General features: G+C 41.5%; 1 protein-coding gene across 7 annotated transcripts in view; it reads right to left on the minus strand.

The window, feature by feature from the left end:
• The window catches only part of LOC135222004 (fatty-acid amide hydrolase 2-like), a 351,694-nt gene that overhangs the window by 82,640 nt on the left and 241,445 nt on the right, over positions 1 to 27,609 (minus strand). For all 7 annotated transcript variants that reach the window (XM_064260114.1, XM_064260117.1, XM_064260115.1 and 4 more), the window contains one exon: positions 3,143 to 3,254. In XM_064260114.1, the coding sequence (XP_064116184.1) occupies positions 3,143 to 3,254 (112 nt within the window). The remainder of the gene's footprint in view (positions 1 to 3,142; positions 3,255 to 27,609) is intronic.

Here is a 27,609-nt window from a genome sequence, read left to right on the forward strand (position 1 = left end):
TTTTCCAATAATACTATAAGTACAAAATTCATATCTGAGTATTTTAAATACAATAATCATTCCATTTCTCTCTTTTAAATACTGTAAGGACAACTCTCTCTCTCTCTCTCTCCTCTCTCTCTCTCTCTCTCTCTCTCTCTCTCTCTCTCTCTCTCCACAAGATACTTGTCATACATTTGGTGTTTCTATTTCTTCCTTTTATCTCTCTCCCTCTCAGCAAAAGAATTGATAGACAGACAAACATAATTGCACAGTCCTCTCTTTCTCTCTTCTCTGGAGAAATATATGTATTTATGGGAGGGGGAAAAAGTTGCCTACAGACATTCATTTCAATCTATTGAAACCGTAAAGAGTTATCTCTCTCTCTCTCTCTCTCTCTCTCTCTCTCTCTCTCTCTCTCTCTCTCTCTCTCTCTCTCTCTCTCTCTCTCTCTCTCGTAGTTTAATGAAAATATACAGTAATTTGTGAATACACAGTGTTGCACATGAAAAAAGTAAATTAGTGATAATTTCAGAGATACGGCCCTAAGAAAAATTGCAAATTAGTAGTGAAATTTTCCCTGTGGACATGTTTTCAAGAACGTCGTTCCGGCTAACGTCGATTTTCGGGTTACGACGCGTCTTATGAACGGAACCCCCGTCGTAACCCGGGGACCGCCTGTATATGGAAATGTGCGCAATTTCATGCACAATACAACTAAAAACAACCCATGGTTGTAGCTTTTATCAGTTTTGAGATATTTTCATATAAATAACGATAATTGCCAAAATTTCAACCTTCGGTCAACTTTGACTACCGAAATGGTTGAAAAACGAAATTGTAAGCTAAAACGCTTATATTCTAGTAATATTCAAGCATTTACCTTCATTTTGCAACAAATTGGAAGTCTCTAGCACAATATATCGATTTATGGTGAATTTATGAAAAAAATAACATTTTCTTTACGTCCACGCGGTAACTCTTCCGAAAAAATCATACGTGCGATTGTGGTAATGTTTGCACCATTTTAAATTAGCCGTTACATAAAGTTTTATATATGAAAATGTGCGCAATTTCATGTAGAATACAACAGAAAATAATTGAAGGTTGTAGCTTTTCTCATTTTTGAAATATTTGCATATAAATCACGATAAATAGAAAAAAACCACATTCGGTCAACTTTGACTCTACCGAAATGGTTGAAAAACGCAATTGTAAGCTAAAACTCTTACAGTCTAGTAATATTCAGTCATTTTTCTTCATCTTGAAACAAATTCGAAGTCTCTAGCAAAAACCAGATTTATGATTTATGGTGAATTTAAACAAAAATCTTTCCTTCCCTAAGCGCGCGGATTCTCCGCCACAAATCTCCGAAATGCGTACGTCCCATTCTCGGAATATTTGCTCCGTTTCATATTAGGCATTTCATAGAGTTTTATATATGAAAATGTGCGCAATTTCATGTAGAATAAAACGAAAAAATATTTGAAGGTGTAGCTTTTCTTATTTCCAAAATAATTGCATATATATATATATAAAAAAATTCTACATTCGGTCAACTTTAACTCGTCAGATATGGTCGAAAACTGCAATTGTAACCTAAAACAACTTTACAGTATAGTAATATTCAATCCTTTGTCTTCATTTTGAAAGAAATTGGAAGTCTCTAGGACAATATTTAGATTTATGGTGAATTTTTGAGAAAAATATTTGTTTACGTCCGCGCGTTACGAATTCATGCATTATTTTGTGATAATATTTTCTCTGTGTTGCTTTTATCGTTTTACAGTGTGTTATATACCAAAATGCTCGCAATTTAGTGTACATTACAACGAAAAAAAAGTAACTTATTACCTTTAACCGTTTTGCGCACAGCGCGATTTGAATACAATTAAATATGAAATTTCGTTTTTGCGCTATCATATATCGCATTATTTATATATGATAATGATAATTTCTTTCATTTTTTATGGTTGCATACTAAACTTCAGCCAATGACAAATAAAGGAGCCAAAAATTAACTCTTAATCTTGAAAACTAAGCGCGCTGTGATTTTTTGAAAAAAATATTTTTTCCGCTTCCGCGCTCACTCTGAAACACCTCCGGCACACGAGACAATTTTTTTTTTACCGCTTCAGCGTTTAAGGGTTAAAGAGAGATTTTTTAAGGTTAAAAGGTTGCCTTAAGCTGGCATATGTACTGTATTTTTTTTATTAATTCTGTTAATAATTTTTTTCTTTTCTAATAAATGATCTTTTCCTTCTGTATGTCCTATTACCATGTATAACCTCTTTGAAATGAACACTGTATTCTTTGGAAGCTTGAATTTCAAGTCAATGGCTTCTGTGGGCTTGTTCCACATGAATTTGGTTCATGTACAAAATATCTTGGAAACTACTTGGTAAAAGATCATTTTTAAAATAAGAACTGGGAATTAATACTCTGCAGTTTAAAATGATACAACAAATAAAATTTCCTATAACTAATCAACAATAATTCAAAGTGCCATTCACCTGCAAAATAATGACATGGTATTTCTTAAAATCCTAGTTTTGCATTAAAAATCTGAAAAAAAAGACATTTTCCTAAAAAATAATGGTCAAACCCAGCACCAGTATCATGCCCTTGCATCTGCTGTTCATGAGTGAACTTTCAACCTTTAAATCTTAGAACAGTAGTATCTAGATTGTATTATTTTGCTTGTTTCCATGTCCAAATGTTCCTCCTGATGAAAAGTGTGATGCTGTTCTCACAGATTTTAATAAATCTCCAATTTAGTGTGCCAAACAACAACTAACTTTTCAGGCAAATCATCAACTGTTAGCTCTATAAAATCATCAATAACCTAAATCCATCTCTAGCATTAATGTGTTTTCACAACTAGTTATTATAACAAGTAGTCTTCTTTTATCATGTTTTTTTAAGGAAATCTTAGCATTAATATCAATATGTTTGAATGGTTATGAGACATGCTTCAGCAATTCCAATAGTTCTCAAGTTTATCTGGCACTTTTATCTTTGGGATGCTAGCATACAACAAAAACCAAGGGATTGTTTTTAGCTGATTCAAGAATGATAAAAGTACATGTATATTTTGACGATTGGTGGAAATCCTCAATTTCGTCAATAATTATGTATAAAATGAAAAATAAATTAAACTAACCATTAGTTGGCTTGTGACCAAAAATCCCATTGAAAAAGCACGGCATTCTAATTGATCCTCCTATATCAGAGCCAATACCAAAGGGAGTACCACAAGCTGAATGAAGGCAAGCCTGTAAAGAGACATGATATTCTTATGATAAATTAAAGTTTTATATATACTTACCAAGCAATAACATAGCTAAAAGCTTCCTACCACAGCAGTTAAAAATTCAAATTCATGATGGTGCTACCATTGCTTGTGTAGGTGAACAGGACCCACCCACTTTCTGGATCGCCAGGTACAACTCGGCAGAGCTTCAATTCATTTAAGCCACAATGTCAATCTGTGGGGAGGAAAGAGGCCTCCGATTATGTATAATTGGTTGGTAGGTATATATAAGGGATTTTGACAAAGAAAAAATCTATTTCTGGGCAAGGGCCCGTGTCGCCCAGTGAAATATTCTTTTAGCACATATTTCTAAGGTAAATATTACTAACATTACCAGAGAAAAACTAAAATGGTATGTCAGAGTATTCTGACTCACTCACCTTATATAAAAGGTGTCGGTATGGTTTCTGGGTCGAGTGAAACCACTACCAAATCCCCCTGCTAGAGAGGGCTGATACACAGCCCACACCAGTAACTACTACTACTAGTGCTCCCAACGCCAGCACGAGCGCCTCTAGCGGCCATCCTTGGAGTTAGAAAATCAAGCTTGGGCCCAAGGGTGGGTGTAAAGCAGGGTGGGATTTCACTGGGCGACACGGGCCCTTGCCCATAAATAGATTTTTCATTCGTCAAAATCCCTTTTCTGGGCTCAGCCCGTGTCACTTCGTGAAATAGTACCAGAGAAATGGCCACAAGCTTGAGGTATACGTCAAAAAACAGCACATTAGAGGAATATAATCTAAAAGTTATAATTACAGCGGATATGATATATATAATTAAATTAACTTATGGTAAGTTATAGTAAACTTATGATAACTTATAATAACCTTAAAACTAGACAATATAGTAATAGGTTATTTACAGGTGTGAGTAATCCTAGCAAAAAATAAGGCTCCAAACCGAGTAGAGTAGAACCTGGTGGCAGGATTGCAGGAAGGATGTTAGTGAGGCAGGTAGAAAGGAGATCTGGATCTACAACTAAACTACTTAGGCAGAGTCAGGAGAAACTGTGTTTCCCGCTGCTACTGCTGGAAACTTAAGAGATTCTAAGGATTTCAGGTAGTGGCGTCTGAATACTGTTGGCGATTTCCAGCCTGTGTACTTTTTCAGATCATCAAAATTCGTGTGTTGGAAATAATTGATAGAGGTAGCTACTGCCCTAATGTTGTGGACTTTGGGGAACGAATCTGGGTTGGCTTGTTTAATAAAGTACAAGATCTGTTGCCTAATTCCTTTCAAGGAAATAGTGCCACCTTTTTCCCTCATAAATAAGGGGCCTGAGGATCTCATAGATGTCCTAGAAAGATAGGCTCGTAAGGTCGTAACTGGACATAAAGAGGGGTCTTGAGGAAGAGGAAGGATCTTCCAAGGGGCCCACCTCATTGACGGATCCTCATTTTTGGCCAGAAATTTTTGATCTGGAGAGAGGAGAACTTCTCCTGATGGAAGAAATTCGATATGGCCAGAATCTCTAGAAAGGGCCGAAAGTTCAGATATCCTGGCTCCTGAGGCCAGACTTAGAAGAAATAATATTTTCTTTAGGAGGAGTATATAGCCACATGAATTGCTATCAGTATCTGAAGCCAGTTTGAGAACATCATTTAAGAACCATGAAACTGAGCTAGGTCTCTCTGTTGGTCTGAGCCTAGCACAAGCTCTAGGAATAGACGAAAAATAGGAGTCTGTTAAGTCTATTTTAAAACAAATTGAAAAATTTTCTTTAGAGCTGACTTATTGGTAGTAATAGTACTGGCTGCTAAACCTTTTTCAAATAAGGATCTGAAGAAGGAAATAACCAGGTTGGTAGTCATGGTTCGAGATTTTGTTTCCCTCAGGAAATTGGCTAGTTTTTTAACAGCTGTGTCATACTGACGTAGGGTTGATTCTCTTTTATCCGATTCTAAGAAAAGGATGTTTTGAGGATCAATGTCTGCATCTCTTTAGCCGCGAACTTCATGAAGTCCATAAAGTTAGGGTTTTGAGAATTCCTGAGGAAGCGAACACAGTCCTCGTTTGTACTGGTTGAGATAGCTTGGGATTGGGAATCCGTTGAGGTCGGAGACCCAATTCCAGAAGTACAGTGGACCCCCCGTATTCGCGTTCTCCAGATTCGCGGACTCTCACATTCGCGGATTTCTCTGGGGAATGTTTCCCTGCATTATTCGCGGAAAATTCGCGCATTCGCGGTATTTTTCTATGATAAATATCCACAAATTCCTGCTTTTTTTTGATGAATTTCATCATAAAATGCACTTTTTGTGATAAAACTATTAAAAAAACCAAGTATGAAAATTTTTAGTGGGTTTTTCTTGAGTTTTAACTAACAAAATAGGCTGTTTTTAGCATTTTCATAGGGGTTCCAAACATTCGCGGGTTCTAACTATTCACAGGGGGGTCTGGTACGCATCCCCCGCGAATACGGGGGGACCACTGTAGTGGGAACCAGTTGCTCTTGGGCCAATCGGGGGCTACTAGAGAAACTTGTCCCTTGAAAGTCCTGAGTTTGTTCAGAACTTTCAGAAGAAGATTCACTGGAGGAAAGATGTACACTTTCTTCCACTGATTCCAATCTATGGCCATGGCGTCTGTGGCATAAGCCAGAGGGTCCAGGTTGGGAGCCACATAGCACGGGAGCTTGTGGTTCGACTGTGACACGAACAGATCCACTTGGAGTCCTGGTACCTTTTGGCATATCCACTGGAATGAACGCCTGTCCAGAGACCACTCCGACTCTAGAGGAACTGAACGAGACAGGGCGTCTGTTATCACGTTCCTTATCCCCGCCAGGTGAGTGGAGGATAGGTGCCATTTGTACTTGGCTGCTAGTGAAAAAATGGCTATCATGACATGGTTCACATGGCTTGATTAGGATCCTCCTCTGTTGATGCAGTGTACTACTACTGCGCTGTCTAATACCAGCTTGATATGAGATTTCTTGGCTGGTAGGAGTCTCTTTAGTGTGAGAAACACTGCCATAGCTTCTAATACATTGATGTGAAGCTGGCGGAATTGAGGGGACCAAGTCCCTTGTACTTTTTTGAACTGAGAGTACCCTCCCCAACCGCTTAGTGAAGCATCCGTGTGGATAACTAATGCCAGAGGGGGAAATTGAAGAGGAATTGATTTTGATAGATTCTTGACCTCCGCCCAGGGGCGGAGTCGTTTGCGGAGAATCGGCGGGATGGCTGACAATCTGTCCCGAGACTTGTTGTTTGCTCTCGAGCGCCAGACTCGGTTTATGTCTTTTAGTTTTGCCTTCAGTAGAACGTCTGTCACTGAGGCAAATTGGAGAGAACCTAGGATTCTTTCCTGGTTTCTCCTTGATGTTTGTTTGCATTTGAGGAATTGCTTTGTTGCTTTGGCTATTTCTTTCCTTTTGGCCAACGGAATTGACAGAGTATGGGAGTTTAGATCCCACTGAATGCCGAGCCATTGAAAGCGGGAGTCTGGCGTTAGCCTGGACTTGGTCCTGTTTATTTGGAAGCCCAGATGTTCCAGAAACTGTATTACTTTGATCGTTGCTTTGCGGCATTCTTCGATGTTTGTTGCCCAAAACAAGCCAATCGTCCAGATACGCGACTACCATTATCCCCTGAGACCTTAGTTGTTGAACTACTGAATCCGCCATCTTCGTGAATACCCTGGGGGCCACGTTCAACCCGAAGGGCATTACTTTGAAGGAGAATGCCTGGTTCCCTAGTCTGAAACCTAGGTATGGGCGGAAGTGTCTTGCCACTGGGATATGATAGTATGCGTCTGTAAGATCGATAGAGGTGGTGACGGCCCCACGGGGAAGTAAGGTTCGCACCTGCAAGATAGTCAGCATTTTGAACTTGTCGCAACGAATGAATAAGTTTAGACGGGACAAGTCTAAAATTATTCTTTGTTTGGTTGAGCCTTTCTTTGACACGCTGAACAAGCGACCTTGAAACTTTAAATGCCTGACTTTTGACACTACTCCTTTCTGAAGGAGTTCTTGAGCGTACTCCATCAATTCCGACTTTGGCCGTTGAAGGAAGGTCTTGGATGGAGGGGGGCCCTTGATCCAGCTCCATCCCAGTCCTTTGGACACAATACTTTGTGCCCAATTGCTGAATCCCCATCTGTGGCGATAGAGGAACAGTCTCCCTCCTACCTGAGGGTCCTCACTGACTTGGGGCAGGTCGTGACCCGCGTCCTCCTCGGAAGCGTTTGCCTCTGCTAGGTGTTCTTCCGCCGCCCCTTTGGCGAAATGCACCTCTAGCCCTACTGCCTCTTCCAAACCTGTTAAAAGGTTGGAAAGCTTGGCCTTCAAAAACTGGATTAAAGGCCGGTGATACTGCGAGAGAGGTGGAGGGCTGGTTTTGGGGAGTCAGTAGGAGGAACTGTTGTGATTGACTCTTCGAAGTGGAGGGTTGTACCACCTGCTGCTGTTGGGTAGCCTGGAAAGGTTGGAATTTCCTGGGCTTTTTCAACTTTTTAGAAGAGGAAGTTGATTCAGGCTTCCTCTTACTCGAAAGTCCCCAACGGACCTTAAGACTTTGATTAAGTCTTGTCGCCTCATGCTGAACCGAATTGACCATCAACTCCGGAAAGAGGTCAGCACCCCAGATGGAAGCCACGAGCAACTTATTCGGTTCGTGGCGAATGGTAGCCTCTTGCAGGACGTGTTTCCTGCAATTGCGTCTTGCAATCGCGAAGTCATAGAGATCACATTGCACCGTGTGTGTCTGTGACTTGGCAATCAGCTTGAAAAGGGGTTCGTTCCCGAAAGTTACGGCCGAAACCTCTGTCATCACCAGGGTATTTAGGGACCTTCCTAGCCTGATCCTAGCGTCAAATTCAGCCTGTATGAGATTGTCTGGGAGCCTGGGAAGCTTTTTGCTAAATTGTGTTATTGCACAATCTGGCTTAAGTTTCCCTACTGTAAAGGTAGCTGGGAGATCTGCTCAAAGATCTTCGGTGCCTGGGAGGAGAAGAGATGTGGGCTCCGTTTCTCGGAGTTGAGGCATGGGCTCATCCCTCATAGCGGCCTGAAGAGTTAACTCCGCCACCTTTGTGGTGAACGGAATGGGGGTTTCTCCATCCACCACAAAGATAGTAAAGGGACTCTTAAAGGCTTGCATCTTGTTATTGGTGCAATCCCAGTCCTCTAAGTTCCTCAGCCAATCTCTCTGTGCCTGATCTCGGCTGAAAATGACAGTTTCTTTGGGTATTATGTCCTCCCTCCTCATCGCTGTCTCCGTGAGACGGGCGTAACCAATGAAGGGGGGCTGCAGGTCAACAGGGTGGAACTCGAAGTCCTCAAGCCTTCGAGTACCACAGTCCCCCAACGTTAGCATGCCGTCCTTAAAGAGGGCATAAGACGAGACCCTCCATGGGTTGCTCGCCGTGTAAGGAGGGAGGGTGTTGTAGTCCGGCATGCCTTGCATCGCCATACCAGGCTGTGGGAGAACTGCTGAAGGGTTCTCTTGGAGACCTGCCATCAGGTTCTCCTGGTTGGTCAGTCTTTCCGAAATGTTTCGGATCGACTGGCCCGACTCCTCAAAAGAAGAAGAGATGTGAGTCAACATCTGTTCGAACTTGTCCTGAACTAGGTTCCCGACAAAATTCCCCACTTGCTGCATGATATTTGCAGTAAATGCTTCCGTGTCGAAGGGGCTAGGTTCCTTGATCACGGCTGGAGTCTTGGGGCGTGTCCCCGTAGAGGTCGAAGGCTCAGGATCCGCAGGTGCCTGAGCCTTGTCCCTCGAGGACTTGCCTCTGGACCCTTTGGAGTGTGAAGAGGTAGACTTCGACTTCTCTGCTCCGGGATGGTGAGCCGGAGACTTATGAGTTGAAGTAGACGTAGTCTTTTTAGACACCGTCTTCTCCAGGGTCTTAATCTCATGCTTCCCTTTCACCTTAGGGATAGCTTGAGTGGACTTCGGCCTAACCGAAAGTTCACTTTCTAAAAAACCTTGGAAAGAAGCAGTAGAAGGGATAGGGGAAGTAGATCCAGACGGACCCAAGGTAAGCCCTTGAGCCCCCAACAAACTTGCCTCATCTAGCATACTACCTGCTTCACCTACCGCCATTGGTTCAAGGTCCAAATTTAGCGTTGCCATGTTGTCTGCGATTTCTGAGTTCCCCGGGTCTGCTAGCGCCTGAGCCACCTGATGTTGAATGGCGGCAATGTACGGGGCCGCCGCTGCCGGGTTGACGTAGCAGGTAGACTTTCCGTCGGGGAAGATACGGACAGCCATATTCTTGTCAAGGATGTATGGCTGCCCCTTGGTAACGTTCTTCCCAAACCCGCCAACCCAGGCTTTCAGGGTGGTTGATGCGGCGTCCTAGACAGCAGCAGCCTGAAAGAGAGGGTTATTGTAAGCCCTAGGCTAGGGGAGCTTAAAATTATATAACGAACTATATGAGTAATATATCACTTGTTATAATCTCACTTATTAGGACTGTATCTGTAGTCAAAAAATATATAACTATACTCCGGCATATACTTACACCGGAGGTAAACTGATCTACAAGATCATAACAAATGGAACAGGTTTCATGGTGCCAGACCACTATGTCCCCGTAGCCGATGGCGCAGACGGCGTGGGTCTGGCAGACCTCGTACCCACAAGGGTCTTGTAGGACAGCGTTACAGCCAGATTCCTGGCAATGGGTGGCCTGTAAGTGAACAGATACATGAGTATCAACACTGACTAACAGGACTGAGTCCAGTAAGTGACATTGAACGCCGGCGGATACCGGAGTGGTTAACATAGATGTTAGCCTTCTCTTGTTCTCCTGTAGTGGTGAGTGTTCAATAGGACTGGTATACTAGTTAGAAAAATTCCGGTGTACCGGGGTAAGGAGTTCCACCAAACTAGTAACCAGCCTATACGCCGGAGCGAGGAGTACGAGGTCTGCAGGGAGAAGCATGAGCAGGCTAAACCAGAAATAAATAAATAATTAAGGGGAGCATAGCTCCGCCGTAATGAAAAACTCGCAGGCAGGAGGAGAACCCGGTTGGTGAGCGGGAACTCCGTCAGCTTAGCGGAACATAAAAACATGTAATAATAATAACAAGAATAAATAATGGTAAATAGATGCATGCAGCGGAGCTTCTCTCCGTCACCCCCCTTAAGGAGCTAGCGGAGCCCGCCGCTGACGCGGTGGGCAAGGGAGGTAACTCGGGGTGAGAGAGAGCGGCAAGGGACCCGAGGGGGCCCGAGCACGGCCGAGCGTGGTGGCCAGCCAAGCCCGAGCGCACAGGAGACCCCCCCCGTGGTACCAAGGGTGAGAGCGGTAGGAAGAGTCAGCCCCAGATGTCCCCCCGCTGGCTCCCGTACCCTCCCCTAGTAGCGGGGAAAAGGGAAGAGAGCCCGGATGGTTGCCGTGGCAACGTGAGCGAGCGATACTCCCCCTGTAGGGAGGGAGAAGCAGGGGGACAGAGCTGGGTGGCTCATGGTGATCGCCTGGTTTCTCCGAGTGTGATAGGACCACGCGGTAGGACAGACCAGGCGAACAGGGGTAGCCTAGGCTACCTCAAACCGTCTCTAGCATGCAAAATATAAAATAACACAGGGAAAGAAAAGAATGAGCATTAATAGAGAAAGTAATGTCCTGGAGAAGTTACGCTAACCGACCTGGGAGGAAGGGCGCCTAACTACTCGGGAGCTGGCCTCTGCCGATACGTAAGAACGGAGGGCGACGGCCAGGGTGGCAGGACTAAAAAGAGAGGACACATGTCCTAATATGCCTAACAGACCTAGACAAAGGGACATGCATGCATGAACACTGAGCTAAGGTAACATAGGCAGGAGCTCAATCGAGCTAGAATCCCCATGAAAAATAAAATAAAATATAAGCACATCTTGCACAACACAAAAATGTAATCATATAAATACTTCAAGGTTTACAGCTACAACGGTATGGGAGACCGAAGAAGCACGAAACAATGAAACACGTGGGGCGAGCCGACTGAGGCGACCCTGTAGCCATGCCGCTGAGGGCGCCGTCATAAAACCTAAATAAAAGCGGAAAACGGGCCCTAGCTGGCTAAAATTACGTGAAACACTTTAGCAGTACTTTACTTAGCTGCGGCGATGGCTTGGAGTTCCATGATGAATGATAAATCCAAAAACGGAAGCACAAAAACACAGCGAGAAAAAACGTGTGTGCGAGATGGAGCTAACGAAAAGGATGGCCGCTAGAGGCACTCGTGCTGGCGTTGGGAGCGCTAGTAGTAGTAGTTACTGGTGTGGGCTGTGTATCAGCCCTCTCTAGCAGGGGGATTTTGTAGAAGGAGGGATCTAAATGGTAAGAGACCCGTGGTAGTGGTTTCACTCGCCCCAGAAACCATACCGACACCTTTTATATAAGGTGAGCGAGTCAGAATACTCTGACATACCATTTTAGTTTTTCTCTGGTAATGTTAGTAATATTTACCTTAGAAATATGTGCTATAAGGATATTTCACGAAGCGACACCGGCTGAGCCCGGAAAAAACCTATTTTATCATGTGACTCACCAAGCAATTCCATAGCTGACTCCACTTTGTGAGGAGGTGGGAATCATGGGCATAAACTACTCCAAAGCATTAAGAGAGATAATGACTGAAATAGAAAGATTGCTAGCATTGGAACCATGCTTGCTGTACCTTACCTGGTAAGAGAGCTGCTGCAGGTGATTACTGGCTCTGGTCGGTGCTCTGTTAACCTGTAAAAGGCATGGCAGTACTGCCCAAGAATCACTCCTCCTTTATTGGAAACTTTGCAGCCATGGAAGTACACCAATGGTTGACAAAGATAAAAATATTGTCCTTGCCCTGGGCTTAGACCAGAATAAAAAACACTGTCACCTACACTATGATAGAAACCACCACCACAACCACTAAAACAAAAACTGAAAGCCTGATGGTACCATGTACCCTTAGGCTTCCCATTGACTCAAAAGACCTTACAACAAGGCAAGGAATCAGTAGAAGGACAGTTATTCCCCTAGGCTTCCTATCCAACAACATGCCAACTACAGATAAAGGCCCTAACATGATACATTTTTCAAAAACAGCTTCAACATGCTTTATGGAGGAGTGATGTACTAGTTGCATTTGACAACGTTCTCAATCACTTGTGAGAGAGAGAGAGAGAGAGAGAGAGAGAGAGAGAGAGAGAGAGAGAGAGAGAGAGAGAGAGAGAGAGAGAGAGAGAGAGAGAGTGTGGCTGGTTATTTTGGTTGTTGCCTCGTTAGGTTGTTTGTGTTCGTTGGAGGCGATAGGAAGGGTTTAGATGTTTTGTGTATTTGCTATGTTGTGTTTTGTGTTAATTTGTTGTTGTTAAGGTAGCATGGGGAAGGTTTGTTTCTGTGGTTTTCCGTTTTGAGAGAGAGAGAGAGAGAGAGAGAGAGAGAGAGAGAGAGAGAGAGAGAGAGAGAGAGAGAGAGAGAGAGAGAGAGAGAGAGGTAGTTAGTGAATGAATTGCTTGTTGGCGGGCGGTTGGGTTCGTCTGCAGATTCAGTCGCGGAGCCTTGAGGGAGTCAGAAGTGATCAGTCTGTATTTGGTAGTCAGTCAGTCAAGGCAGTTTTTGGTTATCAGTTGTTGTTGTATGTTTTCTTATTGTTTTGATATTGAGTAACTGAATTTGTTGTGCTTGTGTCCACCTGATGGTTGTTGAGCTGGTGAGTGCCTGTTGTGTTTGAAGTTTTTGAGTTGTTGAGAAATCTTGATGTTGATTGGTGTTTGTTTGTGTTAGTGATCTGTTGTTTTTTTTGAGTTGATGAGAAATCTTGATGTTGATTGGTGTTTGTGTGTTAGTGATTTGTTGTTTTTTTGAGTTGTTGAGAAACCTTGATGTTGATTGGTTTTTGTTTGTGTAGTGATTTGTCGTGTTGTATTTGGCAGTTGTTGGTCTGGTGTTAGGTGCTAGTGGATGAGTTTGTGTCTCAGCGACTGTATCCAGTGGACAGCGGAGTGTCTCGCCCTGATTGTGTCAAAAGTTGGTGAGCACTACATGGTTTTTGAGAGTTTTTGTTTTTACCTCATTAAACCAATAGTCCTGTTAGTAATTACTAATGTAAAGAGGAATGTGTGGCAGGGGGAAATTTTGGTAGCTGGACAGACTAACATAGATGTGGGGAAATCTTGTTTGCTTTGCTTTGCTTGTGATCCTGCCACAGCTCAAGATACTGTGAGGCAAAAACTGACCTGAACCTCCAAAAAGTAGACTGTAGAATTGAAGACAACAACATGTTATGGCGAAAAGCTAGACATGGCAACAGCTTGAAACTCATGAGCTTTCACCTTAAGAAGTGGAAGAACATCTTCCTGGATCTGAGAATGAGCTTCCGCAATCAGGCTTCTCTGAAAAAAGAGAGAGCATTCTCTGGAAGGGGACGTGAAGGATTCCTCACGGAGCACCATGGATTGTTTGAGGGTCCACTGATCTCCTCTGATCTTCTCTGTCCTATACAGGTAGTACGTTAGAGCTCTAACAGGACATAGAAGCATCTCATCTTCCTCTGTCCCAAGAATGTCCATTAAATTCTCAATGGCAAAGGAGTGGGACCAGGGCTTAGAGGTATCCTCATTGTTGGTGAAGAAACCAACAATGAGGGAGCAGACTGCGTCCCCTTGCGCAAATCCAACCTCCTTGTCCATCACTTGGATTTTGGTAACTCGTTTAACAGTGGCCAATGCTACTTAAAAGTGTCTTCTTCATGAGGTTCTTGAATGAGGCAGAGTTTAAAGGTTCAAAGGAGGAACTTTAGAGCCGCTTCAAAACCACGTCCAAATTCTAGGAGACTACCCAAGACTTCTCTAGCTTGGAAGTTTCTGAGGATCTAACGAGATCACAGAGATCCTAATTAGAGGACAGATCTAGACCTGTATGCTTAACAGTGAACTAAGCATAGATCTGTAACCTCTAATCATAGTAGAAGCCAGCTTCCTAGAATTCCTCAAAAAAAGAAAAAAGTCCACTATTTGACTTACAGATGTTTCAGAAGAGATGTGATTTTGGCTGCACCGTCCTCTGAAAATCATCCACTTGGACTGACAGAGCTTGAGAAGCTCGCCTGCATCTAGCAATAGCTTCTGCACACTGTCACAAAAATCCTTTCGTTCTGACAAGGCTCCTGACAGTCTGAATCCTGTAAGGGCCAGAGCGGACAATCCCTGATGGAATCTGAAGTAGGGCTGTTTGAGCAGCAACTGTCTTTGCGGATGTACCCTAGGGATGTCCACTAGAAGATGAAGAAGGTCCTGGAACCATTCATTCTTAGGTCAGGATGGGGCCACAAGAGTCACTGAAACATTGTGATGAGAAAAGAACTTGTTGATTTCTTCACTGATTAGTCCAAAAGGAGGAAATGCATAGACATCCCATCCTGTCCAGTCCAACACCATTGCACCTGTCACCCAAGCAAGAGGAACTGGGACTGGGGAGCAAAAGACTGGAAGACGGTTGTTCCTTGACGTTGCAAAGAGGTCTATGGAAGGTTTGCCCCAAAACTTCCATAGGTCGAGGCAGACTTTGGGGTCCAGGGACCACTCTGTCAGCAGGACTTGACAGGAGTGACTTAACTTGTCCACTAAGACATTCAATTTTCCATGAACGAAACAAGGAATGATCTTGAATTGATTCTGTTCCACCCAGAGAAGGAGATCTTTGGCTGCCTCACAAAGGGAGGAGGAGTGAGTGCCCCCATGCTTGGGGATATATGACAGAGCTGTGGTATTGTCCACTTAGACTGCGACAATCTTGCCCAAAACTAGCAGAGCAAAGGCCTGAAGACCCAGGTGAATCGCCTTCAGTTCCTTAACATTGATGTGTAACGTCCTTTGCTGAAATGTTCACTTTCCAGCAACTTCCTGACTTTCCGACAGGGCGGCCCCCAAGGCCCCAACCTACGTCTGAAACATCAGAATAAAATTCTAGGTTGAGGTTCAGGGGGAGAAGATCCTTCCTGAAGCTTTTCTTCTGACAACCACCATCGAAGAATCTCCTTTATTTCTGACATGATCAGAAAGACTTAAGAGTCCAACTGGGTCATCCGACACCAGTTTGCTCTCAGAAAAAACTGTGAACTCTGCCCAACCTCACAAACTGTTCCACTGAGGCCAAGGTTCCCAGGAGGCTCATCCATTGAACCGCTGAGCAGGATGAGAGAGTGAGGAACTCTCGGACAGTCTGGAGAATCCAGAGTCATCCCTAAATTAGGAATCCTCTGAGTTGGTGTCATCTGAGATTTCCGAGTATTTATTACAATGCCCAACTCCTGAGTAAGGCAGAGTCTTCTTCAAGTCCTCCACGCACTGTTGCTCTGAGAGGGAGCGAAGGAGCGAGTCGTCCAAGCAGAGAGATACACTGACCATGAGAAGGTGAACCACTTTCCAAGGGGTGAGAGCACCCAAGTGAAGACTTGTGGGGCTGTGGACAGGTCGAAGCACAGGGCCCAAAACTGAATACTTTGCCTCAAAATAAAAACTGTAGGAACTTTCTGGAGGTTGGATGAATGGGGACGTAGAAATAAGCATCCTCCATGTCCGACATGACTAAGCAGTTAGTTTCCATATGGAACTTCATTTTCATAAATAGATTCCAGGCACTGACATCCAGGATGGGGCTCCAGCCCCCTGATGACATGAGGACTATGAAGTGCCAGTTGTAGAATCCTTCTGTGGTCTGGTCTACAACTTCCTTTATTTCCCCTTTTTAAATTAGGGACTTGACTTCTTGGGATAGGGCCAAAAACTTCTTGGACCCTATTGAGTAAGGCGTCATGGTGACCTGCGACTTGGACAAGGGAAGTTTCTCTCTGAACCCAAGGTTCTGCCCCTCTTTGGTTCTATTCCTCCCAAAAGGTGGAGTTTTGCTCCAACAGGTGCGTGAAGGACAGGAATCTCACTTGCAGGTTTAAAAGAGGTTTTCTTGACGGACCTTTAAGGGGGAAAAGGTTAGTCCAAGGTCTAGCTTGAAGTCCAGATCTCCCTCCTCAAAAGGGCTGGGGGCTGCAGAGGGGAGAAAAACTTGGTAGCAGTAGAAGTTTCCTTTGGGCATTTTGTTGATTGTGCAAGAAGATTTTGTGTCAACTTCTTCTGTAATGCCGACAACACTTCCTTGACAGTCTTCTGCAGGAAGAGATGCATCCTATCTAAAGGGGAGAACAAGAAGGCTGGCTTCTGCGTAGTTTTCACTCCCTTAGTGGCAAACAAGCACTACAACTCCCGCTTTTTCAGTATGCCCATCAAAAAACAGAAAAGCTAGTTCTGTTGAGCCATCCATCCCTGACTGCCTTGTCCATGCAGGACAATTCATCCAACCAGTCAGCTACAAAATCCTCTGCTAGGACAGTCTTCAATTTTCTAGACTAGTGCTCCCACAGTCAAATCCAGGAAACTAACTAAGTGATCAAGATCTGGTGAGGAGAACATAACTTTGGCCAATGCAAAGGCAGCACGTCGCGTAGCATTGCCCACACAGGAGAAGTCCTCTTGAGAGGAAGCAGAAACTCCCAAGGAAGGAGCCTCTCCAGTGGAATAAAATCGTTATCTCCTTTCCAACAGCGTAGATGGAGGGAAAGCAAAGGTTGCCCTACCTTGCTCCTTCTTGGATGCCAACCACTCATCCACTTCTTGCAGGGCTCTTTGAGGAGGAGGAAAGGACTAACTTGGTAAGGCAACTATCACTAGACCTTTTCCTTGTAAAGAAAGTCGAAGCAGGCAAATTCAGTGGAGCAGGTTCGAAGAAGTCTGGGAAGTTCGCCAAAAAGAATCTAAGGTGGTTTGAATAAGCTAAAGAAGGTGCAGTTACATGATCAGCTTCTTCTTCATTGGATGAGATGGGACAAGTAAGCTTCCTCACTCTTGGGAATTGTGGACTTGTTCTTAGGAGACAGTGGTGCAGAGCACCCCAAACTTGGCACTGTCCCACATCTGGCGCTGAACGCCCCACATTGGGCACCAAGCACCCCACATCTGGTACTGAGCGTGACACATCTGGGGCCAAGCACCTGGGAGGAGACTTACGCTTGAGAACGAGAGACAGCTTGCGATGAAGTTCTGAGCACTTAGGAGCTAACACAGGGCACTCAAAAGACTTGGGAGGCTCCAGGCTATCCACCGAAGAACGATGAGAGCGCACTGAAGAAGCAGCAGGTAGCAGAAAAGCTAAGCTGCAAGAAGGTTAAGGACACTAAACTCCTTATAACTCTTGACAGGAAGAGGAGAGCTGTCCACCACAGAAGAGTGCCTCTTCATAGGTCATGAGGTAACCAGACAGCACCGCTGGCACTTCTTGTTGGGAGAAGACACATCCGAGTCAGAAGACATACACACAGCACTAACCAAGATACCTTTCCAGTGGTGCTCTGGTCACAGCCTGGGAGTGCACAACAGGCCCGACGGAGAAGGTGACTGCCTGTGGGCAAACCCCACCAGCCTTCCTTGGACCTCTAGTATGTCTTCTTCCCAGTGTGGGGCAGTGGGACTGAGACCTTCAACTAGGAGCACAGGTGGGATGGACAGCCACTTCTTCAGGCACAACACTACCACTTTGCACTGCACTAGCACTGGTCATTTTCTCAATAAACACTCTGAAAGATAAACCTAACTCCATAACAGAGTTAGCTAAAAAGTCAAACTTCTTGTCGAACCTAGATTTGAGACTAGGCTATGACGTCAAGATTGGAAGCATGGGAACCTGGTACAGGATTATGGAATAACAAAGCAGAAGGGCTAAGAATGGGAGAAATAGCAAGAATAAAAGGAGAAGAAACAGAGCTATTCTCTACGGCTGTAAGCAAAGTAGCAGCTTCTAAGCTCACCCTATTTTCAGCTCTAAGGGTCGCCTTCCTCTTTCTATCCCTATCCAACTTTTCTGGATGAGATTTAAAAACTTTCCATTGCTGATCCTCCCACCCTTGACATTCTGAGCAATTTAGATCTCTGTTACACTCTTGCCCCCTACAATTAGCACACTTAATGTGAGAGTCATAAGTAATCTTAAATAACCTAGTCTTTCTACTATCGACACAATACCGAATACCTGAAGAACTAGAATCAGACATTGCAATAAAATCAATAAGGTTAACCTCAACAAACATGATTAACCAGCAAAAGCCACCAAAAAATAATGGAAAACAATCCTAGAGATGATGAAGAGGGCTGCCCAAAACCACCGATGTTATTCAGGAGCTGGCAGAAAATGAATTGAAGCTCTCTGCTGAGCTGTACCTGGCAATCCCAAAAGTGGGCTGGTCCTATTCACCTACACAAGCGTTGGTAGCACCACTGCGAATTAAAATTTTTAACTGCCATAGTGGAAAGCTTTCAGCTATGTAATTGCTTGGTAAGTCACTTATATAAAAATCAGATTTTAAATATTTAAAATCAGACTCATCACTGCTTCTCATTAGACAAAACTTCTGCCATAAATGTAAACTGCTAGTCAAGACTATAGGCTTTTCAGCTCACAACTTGAACTGGTCAGACTGGCTTTAAAACTCAAGTTGTCAAACCAAATGCTTTTCCACAAGCATTATCAAATATATATACAGGAAATCTTTCCATTCTTGCTTCATTCAAATCTGTCTCCTTTCTCTTCCACATTCATTTAATATACAAATTTACAATAGAGGGTGATACCACCATAAGTCATAATCATTATCTAACTTAATGCACATCAAAAGAATCAATGTACAAGAAATACATAAGTTTGTTGTATAAACTAATGGAAACTGGGAGTGAATTACAAAGCTTAACAGATGACACAGCAGATGCCAGAGAGAGAGAGAGAGAGAGAGAGAGAGAGAGAGAGAGAGAGAGAGAGAGAGAGAGAGAGAGAGAGAGAGAGAGAGAGAGAAAGTGATGAAAATGTCATCAAAAAAGTTCACAGACCTAAGCATTTCTTTCTCCGCAATACAAGGAATAAGGTTAATTACAACACAGCCAGGATATGAGAAGCAAATTTAAACACTTAAAAATGATGAAAATACAGGTTTGGTGCTTAGATGTACATTAAGCTACAAGCATCAGTATCCACAGCATTGCCAAACATTTTTTAAAAATTGTTGGAATGACTGACATAAGCTCATACATGAATGGTACATCTGTAGTTTTCTCAAATTTTGGTAATTACTGTTTTAATATGACATTTTTATGATAAAACTAAATCTTATACAATATACTTACCAAGCAGTTACATAGCTGAAAGCTTCCTACCTTGGCAGTCCAAATTTCAAATTTTGAAGTGGTGCTGCCATTGCTAGTGTCCGTGATCAGGACCTGCCCAGTTTCGGGATAGCCAGGTACAATCCAGCAGAAACTCCCAATTCATTTTTTTGCAAAAATACATCCATCCATGGGGAGGAAGGAGGGCTTTGATTATATAACTGCTTGGCAAGTATATTGTGTAAAACTGTTTTATCATAAAAATGTCATTTTCACACAAGTAACTTACCAAGCAGTTACATAGCTGATTCCACATTAAAAGGAGTTGGGAAACATGGGCTAACTACTCCAAGACATTATAGAAAAGATAATGGCTTTGAAATAGATAATTGCTAGCATTGCACTACTGCCTCTGGTTGGTGCTCTCTTGAATCGTAGAAGACTTGGCAGTATTGGCCATGAGTAGCTTCTACTTAGTAGGGATGACTTTGGTTTCAAGCAGTACACCGATGAAACATAAAAAGACAAAACAACATTGTCCTTGCCCTGGGCACAACAAAAACCAGAAATTCATTAACACCAACACCTGCACTAGATTAAAAACCACAATCCCATCCACTAAAATAAGAATTGGAGGGTACCGAAAAACTCAATGCCTTAACCCAAGGCGGGAAGATAGTTTAAGGGACAGAAAATCCCCTATGACTCTTCTCCTAATACCATGTTGGCTGTGGAGATTGGTCCTAAAGTAAACACTTTTCAAAAACTTTTGACATCCTTTAGATAATGAGAAGCAAAAACTGACTTTGACCTCCACTAGAATTGAGGCCAAAGGCATACTGTAACAGAATGCTAGCAAAGTAGGTACTGCTTGAACTTCATGTGCTTTGACTCTGAAAAGAGAGAGAGACAGTCTTCTTGCACTTGTGAATGTGCCTCTGTGATAAGGCTTCTTAAGAAGAAGGAGAGGGTATGTTTTTGTATGATAAATAAATTATTTGCTAATTTTCAAATATTAATATTAATGTAAACAGCAATAATATCAATTCATTAAAGAAAATACTATAGTGAATTAGTAAGATTTTAGTTCATAAACTAAAAAATTATGTAAGAATGAAGGAAAATCCATTCTACCCCACATCTTTTTTAGATCCAGGTACTAAGCTGAGGTCCAGAGCTGTCAAATATGTCAAGTAATGTGACAGAAGGGGGAGCATGTTGCCAACTAATATTCTCTCTCTTCCAAGACGAGAGAATTTTTATGGTATATGTATGTAATAATAATATGCTGGAAGTAAGCCCTCTTTTAAACATGTTTTATTAAAAGTAATTGCTGCCTCAGCTGTGTTAATTTAAAGGTTCTTCTCTATTTTTCTAATTACAGTTTTCTCATTGTTGCTTAAACTGGTGAGCAATGCACCAAAGGTTGGCATGTCTTAAATAGGTAATAGTCAAAGTCAATTGTGTTATTAATAAAAATTTGACTAACACCACCAGAATTTTTATTTATAAAATTCAATTGACTTTGACTATTACCTATATAAGACATACCAACCTTCAGTGCGTTGCTCACCAGTTTAAGCAACAATGAGAGAACAATAATTAGAAAAATAGAGAAGAACCTTTATAAAATTAACGCAGCTGAGTCAGCAATTACTTGAAATATAATAATAATAATAATAATAATAATAATAATAATCATAATAATAATAATAACAACATATGTACCTGTATTACAAAATTCATATGTGATACTATTTTAAAGAAATACAATAATCTTTCCATTTCACTTTTAAATAAGGATAACTCTCTCTCTCTCTCTCTCTCTCTCTCTCTCTCTCTCTCTCTCTCTCTCTCTCTCTCTCTCTCTCTCTCTTCACAAGATACATATGTCCTAGTGGTGACTCTCTCCCTCTGTTTTACCTGAAGTGTTAGAAGTTATATGTACGCACTATAATGTTTATGGGTCCTACTATATTTCATGATAAAATAATAATTTACATTACTAATTTTCAAATAATATAAAGTTTAATGGGATTAAATAATAACAATGAAATATCTCTCTTTCTCTCTCTTCTTAAGTATGATTATTTGTTTTGTAGTATGATAAATAAATGATTTACCTAATACAGCAACTAGTAATTTTCAAATGTTAATAAGATCAATAAAAGAAATAGATAACCAGTCTTTTTATCTACTTAGGAGAGGAGTAAATGACAGTTTGATAAAGTAGTGGCGGAGGGGAAGGAATGTTGCCCATAGAAGTCAAGTTCAGTCTTTAGATATTGTAAGAAGTTATCTCTCTCTCTCTCCATGACTATTCTCTATGTCTATGAAATAATTCATAATTTCACTCTTGATGGTCAGATATATGATGTTGCCAATTCAATGCTCTCTCTCTCTCTCTCTCTCTCTCTCTCTCTCTCTCTCTCTCTCTCTCTCTCTCTCTCTCTCTCTCTCTCAAGTGTTTATTGGCTGTACATATGTATTTTTAATGGTAAAATGTTTAAGATGACTCTGAAATATTAAAAATATAATCTTAAAGATTAATACAGTAATAGGATAGTAATTTATGGAATATTTGACGTAGGATGTTATTTAAGGTATACATTTGGTATTTGAACTTTCAAGATAGGCAGTTATTAGCATTTTTAGAGGGGGTTCTAAGTATTCATGGGTTTACCATTCACTGAGATGTGATTTTCTCTGCTCCATCTTCTGAAGACAGACCATTTTGACTGATAGAGTTTGCTAGAAGAGATTCTGCTACTCCTAGCAATAGCATCTGTAGCTTTCCTCAAAAATCCCTTCATTCTGAGGAGGTCCATGACAGTCTGAATCCTGTCAGTGCCAGAATACACAATCCTTGATGATATCCGAGGAAGTGGGGCTGTCTGAGCAGCGACCATCTTTGCAGGAGTCTTGGGAAGTCCACTAAAAGTTGAAAAAGGTCCAGGAACCACTCTTTCCCGAGCCAAAAAGGAGCTATCAAAGTCATGGAGATGTTGGGGTGAGACAAGAAATTGTTTATCACCTCTCTGATCATGCCAAATGGGGGAAAGACATAAACATCTAGGCCCGTCCAACCCAGGAGCATTGTGTCCATCTTCCAGGCTAAGGAGTCTGGAACAGGAGAGCAGAAGAGGGAAAGACGACAGTTCCGTGAGTGGGCGAAGAGATCTATTGAAGGTTTTCCTCATCCTCCATAGATCTAGGCAAATTTTCCATTCTAGAGTCCACTCTGTTAGGAGTACTACTTGATTTGAATGACTCAGTTCATCCAAAAAGACGTTCATCTTTCCCTGAACGAAGTGGGAGATCAGCTTTATCTGGCTCTGATTCACCCAAAGAAGATGGTTCTTGGTCACTTCGTAAAGAGAGAATGAGTGGGTACCTCCTTGCTTCCAAACATACCATACGACATAGCTGTTTTGTTGTCGGAATAAATTGCTACCATTTTTCCTGTGACTAGATGAGAAAAAGTCTGAAGTCCCAGGAAAATTACTAATACTTCCTTGACATTGATGTGGAAGGATCGATGTTCTGACGTCCATTTCCTTTATATTCCTCTGTTTCCCCATAAAGCTCCCCAACCTAGATCTGATGCATCTGAGTACAATTCTAGGTTGGGGTTCAGAGGGGCGAGGGAGATCCCTTCCTGCAGCTTCTCCCTCAACAACCACCAAGGTCTTGTTTTATCTCTGTCAAAATCCAAAAAATTAAGAGTCTGGCTGTCTCTTCTGACACCAGTTTGATCTGAGGTAGTACTGAAGAGGTCTCATGTGAAGTCTGCCTAGGTTTACAAATTGTTCTACTGAAGCCAGCATTCCCAGCAAGCTCATCCACTGCCAACCTGAACAACTCTTCATGGCTAGGAACTGGCAGTCTGTTTGCAGACATAAATCTACTCTCTTCTGCGATAGAGAAACCCGAAAAGCTTGACTGTTCAGATTCATTCCCAAATAAATAATCTGTTGCGACAGAGTCATCAGAGATTTTTTAAACGTTTATCAAAATGCCCAATGGTTGAGCTAGATGGGGTGTTGTTTCTAAGTCCTTCACGCACTGTTGATGCAATGTAGAATGAAGAAGCCAGTCATCCAAGTACAATTAGATGTTGATTCCTATCAACTCCAGCCACTTGCCTACAGGAGATAGTACTCGAGTGAAAACCTAAGGAGCTTTAAACAGACCAAAGCACAACGCCTGAAGCTGGAAAACCTTGTTCTGAAATACAAACCATAGAAACTTCCTTGATTATTGTTATTAACTCTTTCATATCCGCTTAGTTTTGAGCACTGTCCCCCCAGATATCCGAGGTGTCTGGGAGTGCTCGACAGTGCGAAAAAATAATTATTTTGGAAATTCAGCAAAAATATAAATTTTATGCCAACAACGTTCATTTTGCTGTCCTTTTTTCTAAATGTTAGTATTTTATGGTGGAATAGTCAGAATAAGAGTCCCAGCCCTCTAAATACGAAAAAATGTTATTTAAAAAAAAAAAAAAAATCTTTACTTTTTTTTTATATTTTTGTTCCTAACCCAAAAACTATGAAAGTCAGGCGAATGAGTTATTTTTTATGAGAAAGCCAATAAAATTCCCTAAATATCGACATATAAATCAATGGAAAACGAATAAGTCCAGCCAGTGACAAAAATTGATAGAAAAGAGGATAAGAAACAGAGCGCTCTGCCCGGCACATAGTGAGAATTATCGCTAGATTTTTTTTTTTTTTTTTTTTTAAGAGCCCTATCTCGGTTATTTTTCATTGAAATTCCTTTGTAAAGATATGAAAATGTAGAGGAAACGTTGAAGAATAAAGGGAAGGTCAATAAAATTGGCTTTGGATACGGCAACAGTTTCATTTTGAAGTTATAATTTGATCAAAACGAAAAAAAATTTCACCGTTAACAACATTTATTGCTTGAATAAAAATTTTTTGAAGAGCCCTATCTCGGTTATTTTTCATAGAAATTACTTTGTAAATATACAAAAATGTAGAGGAGAAGTTGAAGAATAAAAGGAGAGTTAAGAAAAATGGCTTTGGGGTCACTGAGAGGGAAGTGTAGGTGCGATCAACTGACTTCATTATGAGAATTTTACTACGCCAGGGATTTGAGCATGCGCAGTACAGAAACTACTTTGCTGGCGTATTGATACCCGAGATACATGGTCCAAGGTATGATCTAGCCTATGGAAATCACTACTTGTCGAAAAAAAAAAAAATGCCCCTACCACACATACAAAAAATTTCGGTAAATTTTACGTACCGCTACGTCAGTTGGATAGATAGGGGATAGAGTATTTTTACGTACTATTACGTCAGTTGGACATGAAAGGGTTAATAGGGGTTAGTTTTTCCAGACCACTGAGTCTCAAGTAGACTCTTCTCGGGCTGGTTCTCAGGGATCAATCCTGAGAAGAAGAAGAAGAAAAAAAAATTTAGACTTTATTTGAGAAACCTGTCTTATTTAAAAAATTTATGATGTTATTAATTGAAAAATCTCTGCTTTCAGCAAGAATACTTTTCATTTTTGAATTACGTAGATAAATAGATCTTTGCTGGGTCCAATTTGGGCACTTAACAAGTAAATGCTGTACTGTCATGGGTGTTTGACATCTGTTACACTTCATTGGGTCAGCATGTGGTGTTGACATCAAGTGACCATGCGAGAATCTTGTGTGTCCTATACGAAGCCTTGCTTGCTAGGATCACCTCTTTTGATCTTTCCTCCTGTGAGGATGTCCTCCATGCATATACTTCAGTTTTTATGTTTTTAAGTTTATTTGTTGTTGGCACCGAGGCCCATTCTCCTTTCCAATCCTGGTAAATCAATGGTTTAACAGATTTTACCCAGTCTGATACTGGGGCATGTTTAATTGTTAGAGGGATAGTGCAGGCTAACTTGGCAGCCGAGTCTGGAAACTTCCTTGAATCTGGGAGGATCAGTATGTGAAAATATGCATCCTACATATCCAGAGATACCATCCTATCGCCTTGGTGTAGATGTAACATTACCAAGCGGTTTGTTTCCATATGAAAAAAGGTATTCGCTTTGAATATTTTCATAGCTTAAATCTTTCCTTTGTGCCACAAATGTGCAATCTACCTACCTGTTCATGTTCCTCGATCCCAGTATACTCCAGCTTAAGACTTTGAACAACACAACATAACATACAACCTTACAAACTCCTATAAGGCAGAGAGCTCTCTCCTACCCTACCAAACACCAGTTCCGTGTGTCCTCTACTGTACGCTCTGTTATAGTTTACCTTTCCACCCCACGCCGCTACCATCTTGTCTTCTATGACATCACATCCTATGTTGTCACAAGAGAACTTAAATACAGTAATACCTCAATCTTACGCAATTCAAGTTGTGCGAATTCACGATAGCACGAACTTTTCATTGAAGCATAACTAATTACAGGCAGTCCCCTGTTATTGGTGGACTTGGTTATCGGTGATCCTGTTTTATGGCACTTGTATAGTGCCATAAAATCAGCGATTTATGGTGCCATAATGGGACAAGTTCCGGTTATCAGCGCCATAAGGATGCTTATGGTGCCGATAACCGGTTATCGACGCCATTATGGCCCCATAAATCACTGAGTTTTGGTTAATGGCGGTTTTTGCTTATCGGCACACCCCCGGGAACGGAACCCCCTCTGATAACCTGGGACTGCCTGTATCATATGCAAGTATTTCACAGATAAGTGAACAGGAATGCAACATTTTCGAATCCTGGAGAAACCTTGCAAAGTTGTTTGTTCAATTTTTTTTATGGAATTTATGTCTTCAAAATTTTATGTGTAAATTAAATAACATTAAATAATAAAAATAATACTTTCTCTCTTTCTTCTATCGAGATGAGAGAATTTTTATGGTACATGTAGTATGTACTATGTTTATTAATATTTTCAAATATTAATAATAATATTAATAATATAACTGTAATTACAAAATTCGCGTTAGCATTTTATTGAAGTCATTAGTGTTTTACTTTCAGTATTAACCAAAGGTTCTAATTTTCTCTCATCTACTACCTCTACATTGATGCACCTAGACTATTTCCAAACCTTCTGGTCACTTTAAACGTTTCCTCCCAGCCTGCTGAATGTTCTTGGTTGGAAGTGACAGTGTTTATTCCTTGTTAATCCTTACCCTAGGGAGCAATAATAATACGTTTGGGCATACTCTCAAACACAACCATGGTAAATCTCATTATGCATTTGGACTAAAGATTACTTGCAGTGCAAGATCAATAGAAAGAGTGCAAAATATCATCATAACTTGTAATATAACATTTTCAATTTGCAATTATTGAGAAAGATAGAAAGCAAAGAAGAATATGTGATTGTAGGTCAAATGGAGTTTTTCCCTCCTATAAATGAAAATCTCATACAAAAATACAAACACACATATTCTTGGAGCAATTCTGTTTTTTGGTATACGCAGATCCATTCTCTCCCAAACCTTAAGAAATATACGATTTCCCAATATTTTTTCTTTTTGCACAAATAGATGTAGTCAACAGTTCATTCTCTTTGTTTTTGTAGTTTAAAATACTCTACACAATTCAACAATACATATTCTCGTTTACAGATATTTTTAGTCCTCTACTCGTCATATCCTTATACATATCTGAATTCGACCTCTACATGCCCTAAGGTCATTTAAATCTTCTCTTGGGTCTTTCAAGGGATAGTCCTTGCCTACTACATTGCCCTTGAGACTGAATGTGTATCTGTTTGTCCATTCTCACTCGACCCCCTATAAATGATTTCAAAATTCATGTGATAATTTAAAGAAATACAATAATCTATCCATTTCACTCTTTTAAATAAGGATAATTCTCTCTCTCTCTCTCTCTCTCTCTCTCTCTCTCTCTCTCTCTCTCTCTCTCTCTCTCTCTCTCATAGTGGTAACTCTTGCCCTCTGGGTTGGAAGTGTATGTACACAGTATATCTTTAAGGGCATTACTACATTTTATGGTAAAATAATAATATACAGTACTAGTTTTCAAATAATATTATGTTAATCAGATTAAACAATAACAATAACATTTTTCTCTCTCTCTCTCTCTCCTCTCGAGTAGTGCCATTTTGCTTGGCGAGACATACCCGCACACAATCTGATTAATCAGCAGATATTACGCGTTTAACATACATCTAGAAATTTAAAAAATA

The sequence above is a fragment of the Macrobrachium nipponense genome, chromosome 3 (genome assembly GCF_015104395.2).
Source record: "Macrobrachium nipponense isolate FS-2020 chromosome 3, ASM1510439v2, whole genome shotgun sequence".
In the NCBI taxonomy this organism is placed as follows: domain Eukaryota; kingdom Metazoa; phylum Arthropoda; class Malacostraca; order Decapoda; family Palaemonidae; genus Macrobrachium; species Macrobrachium nipponense.